A 2,619-nucleotide genomic window follows, 5' to 3' on the forward strand; every position below is an offset into this window, starting at 1 on the left:
CAGTATAAAACACTACAGGTATAATGTGACAACATGTAAGTGTTTGATTCATGTTATTATTGTTATGGTAGTTGAAACTATAATATAACACTACATTTCAATATAAAACACTATATTATAACAAAGACATCATTTAAATCAGTTTATAAAATATGACAAAATTTCTTTTCATCTTGACAACCTACAAAACCATAAAATATAACACTATACTTTAATATAAAACACTATAAATAAATGTAAGTCTTTAAACAAACTGTATAGCACAATAACACCATGTCTAATACTGCATTTAATACAGATTACCAGCATTGTCACATTTGATTCATCTTATGTGAATTCGAACCTATAATATAACACTACAAGTCAATATAAAACACTATACTTAGAATATGATAAACGAATTTAAGAAAAAACAAGGTAAAAAACATTATGTTTCCCATTCATGGCCAACATGAAAGAAAAGACAAGTTCAAAATCATAAAATCCAACACATGGAATCCAATAAAAAAGTAAACGTCATTAAAAAAATTAGAAAAATAGCTCAAGTACGCATAATTTGGTAATCTACTACTCCTGCTCTTCATCTTCTAGCTCCTCTTCGTCATCTCCTTCACCCGCCGCTTCATCACTTTCTGAGGAGTCGTCGTTCTTTTCCCTTGCCGGGTACGTGCATGTACGTATATTATGCCCCCGCGTTTGCAATTGCTACATTCATGACCCATTTTTTCCCAGATTGACTAATGGCAATTTCACGCTTACTCTTCATTCTCGTAGGCTTGCCCATACCTTTAAATCTAGGGGTTTTCAGCATGCGAACAGTTACAGGTGTTTCTTGGGTGTAGCCAGTTATTTCAGCAAACCTATCGCGACGACTCCTAGGGGGTGCGTTTACAACTGCCTGATTAGTCGTCGATTGATACTGGACAACATGGTCCCTGAAAGCGCACAACGCATCAAAGTTATGAACCAACCTGTTAATAAGAGACTCGGCTGACCTTGTTATCCCCCGTACAACACCATTAACTTGCCGGTACCGATCATCACTTTCATTAATCCCTAATATCGCTCCAGGAGCACTATTAGGAACAACTTCCCTAGTCCACCGTCGCATTATATACCTTTCAGGGAACTGCCTGATATCAAGAAACCGCAAAACGCAAAAAATGTGCACGCACAAAAGCCCAAACTGTTCATTCCTATTGCATGAACAACTGATAGTCATATCTAGCTGCCACATTATAACCTAATACATAAAAACAAAAAAAAATGAGAACAAAAAATATATACTCAATTAAAACTATAAGATAGAACACCATGTACAAGAAATATAATAAACAAACAATTGTTACATTCTCTGGTTACCTGAAAAAATGTAGTACACGTTTGAGAAAAGTTCTTCACATAGAAGTTCACAAAATTATCCTCTCTTTCATCCCATTGTCCAATACCACACTTGTGAATGGCTGTCTGAATTTCAAGTTGCGCATCGAAGAAAATTGTCCGTATGTATATGTTTGCCGCCTGTTGTTCTAAGACAAATTCTTTTGCAAATATATCGGGGTTCGTGTGCCTAGTATCGTGATCATTCTTCCTGTGCTTGTGTCTTTGGGCTTCAATTGCAGAGTCAAAATGCCCCAAGAATTCAACAAGCATACAGTTCGGGTTGCAAAACTGCCCAAACATGATGAAGTACGCATCAGCCCAGACATGTGTTCATCATGATAGTACGCAGGGATCCATGTATCCCTAATCTGATAAATTGACTGTAACCATTCATGATTCACCAAATAAAAATCAGCCAATATAACACCCCATTCGGTTTCAAACTGTTTGGGGAGTAATGCATCAGTCCAAACAATACCACACAACCTCTTCTTAAAATCGGTGCTATTGCATAGGTTGGCGCCAACCTAATAAACAAGGAGTCAACATTAAAAAAATTAAATATACAATAGACATGATAAAACATTATATAAAAGTAAAACAGCATCGATAAACAAAACACCACATATTCAGATATAAAAAACTACAAAAAAGCAACAAAAGAATTCCATTAAAACAATAAACATCGTAAACAATAATTTTGGTATTTAATAAACCTTGGTAGTAAGTTTGTCCATTATATGCCACATGCAAAGCCTATGCCTACTTTCAGGCCAAGTATCTTGAATAACTTTCCTCATCGCTGGGTCTTGATCAGTTACAATCACAGGTGGTGCGCGCCCAAATGCCTGCCGAAATGCGTTAAGCAACCAGCTATATGTTTCGGCGGTTTCATTACCTATTATAGCAGCACCCAAGGTAACATTACGATAGTGATTGTCAACGCCGGTAAAAGGTACGAACATCATATTGTACCTAAAAAAATAACTGGTGTGATAACTGATTTGATATTGTAAAATCCATACAAGTGTAAAAACATAAAACAAGCTAATTTATCTAAATAACAAATTGAAATTAAAACACTATAAGTGTTTTAACAAAATAACTAAATACCATATGACACTATTGTACATGCATATATCACTAGAATAGTGATACCAAAAAATAGAAAAAAAAAACAGGTGGATTAAAACACTATAGAAATAGTTGTAATAAACATTGACATGGGTATAAAAC

The 2,619-nt window shown here is 35.0% G+C and overlaps 1 protein-coding gene across 1 annotated transcript; it reads right to left on the bottom strand.

The window, feature by feature from the left end:
* Nucleotides 1-682: 682 nt before the first annotated feature.
* On the bottom strand, nucleotides 683-2,351 carry LOC110900417 (protein FAR1-RELATED SEQUENCE 5-like). Its single transcript, XM_022147308.1, has 5 exons — nucleotides 2,100-2,351; nucleotides 2,006-2,026; nucleotides 1,785-1,910; nucleotides 1,363-1,671; nucleotides 683-1,243 (listed from the first exon to the last, which is right to left on the bottom strand). Exons 1-5 carry the CDS (start codon nucleotides 2,349-2,351, stop codon nucleotides 683-685), a joined length of 1,269 nt encoding a protein of 422 aa, XP_022003000.1.
* Between the last annotated feature and the right edge of the window lie 268 nt (nucleotides 2,352-2,619).

The sequence above is a fragment of the Helianthus annuus genome, chromosome 13, assembly GCF_002127325.2.
Source record: "Helianthus annuus cultivar XRQ/B chromosome 13, HanXRQr2.0-SUNRISE, whole genome shotgun sequence".
NCBI classification, from domain to species: Eukaryota; Viridiplantae; Streptophyta; class Magnoliopsida; order Asterales; family Asteraceae; genus Helianthus; species Helianthus annuus.

Excerpts from the sequence above, each read along its gene's own strand:
- LOC110900417 (XM_022147308.1), bottom strand. The coding sequence starts at position 2,351 with ATGATGTTCGTACCTTTTACCGGCGTTGACAATCACTATCGTAATGTT. Across the intron at positions 2,027-2,099 it reads TGGACAAACTTACTACCAAG|TTTTTTATATCTGAATATGT; the intron begins GTTTATTAAATA and ends GCTTTTTTGTAG. Across the intron at positions 1,911-2,005 it reads TTTTTATATCTGAATATGTG|GTTGGCGCCAACCTATGCAA; the intron begins GTGTTTTGTTTA and ends CTTGTTTATTAG.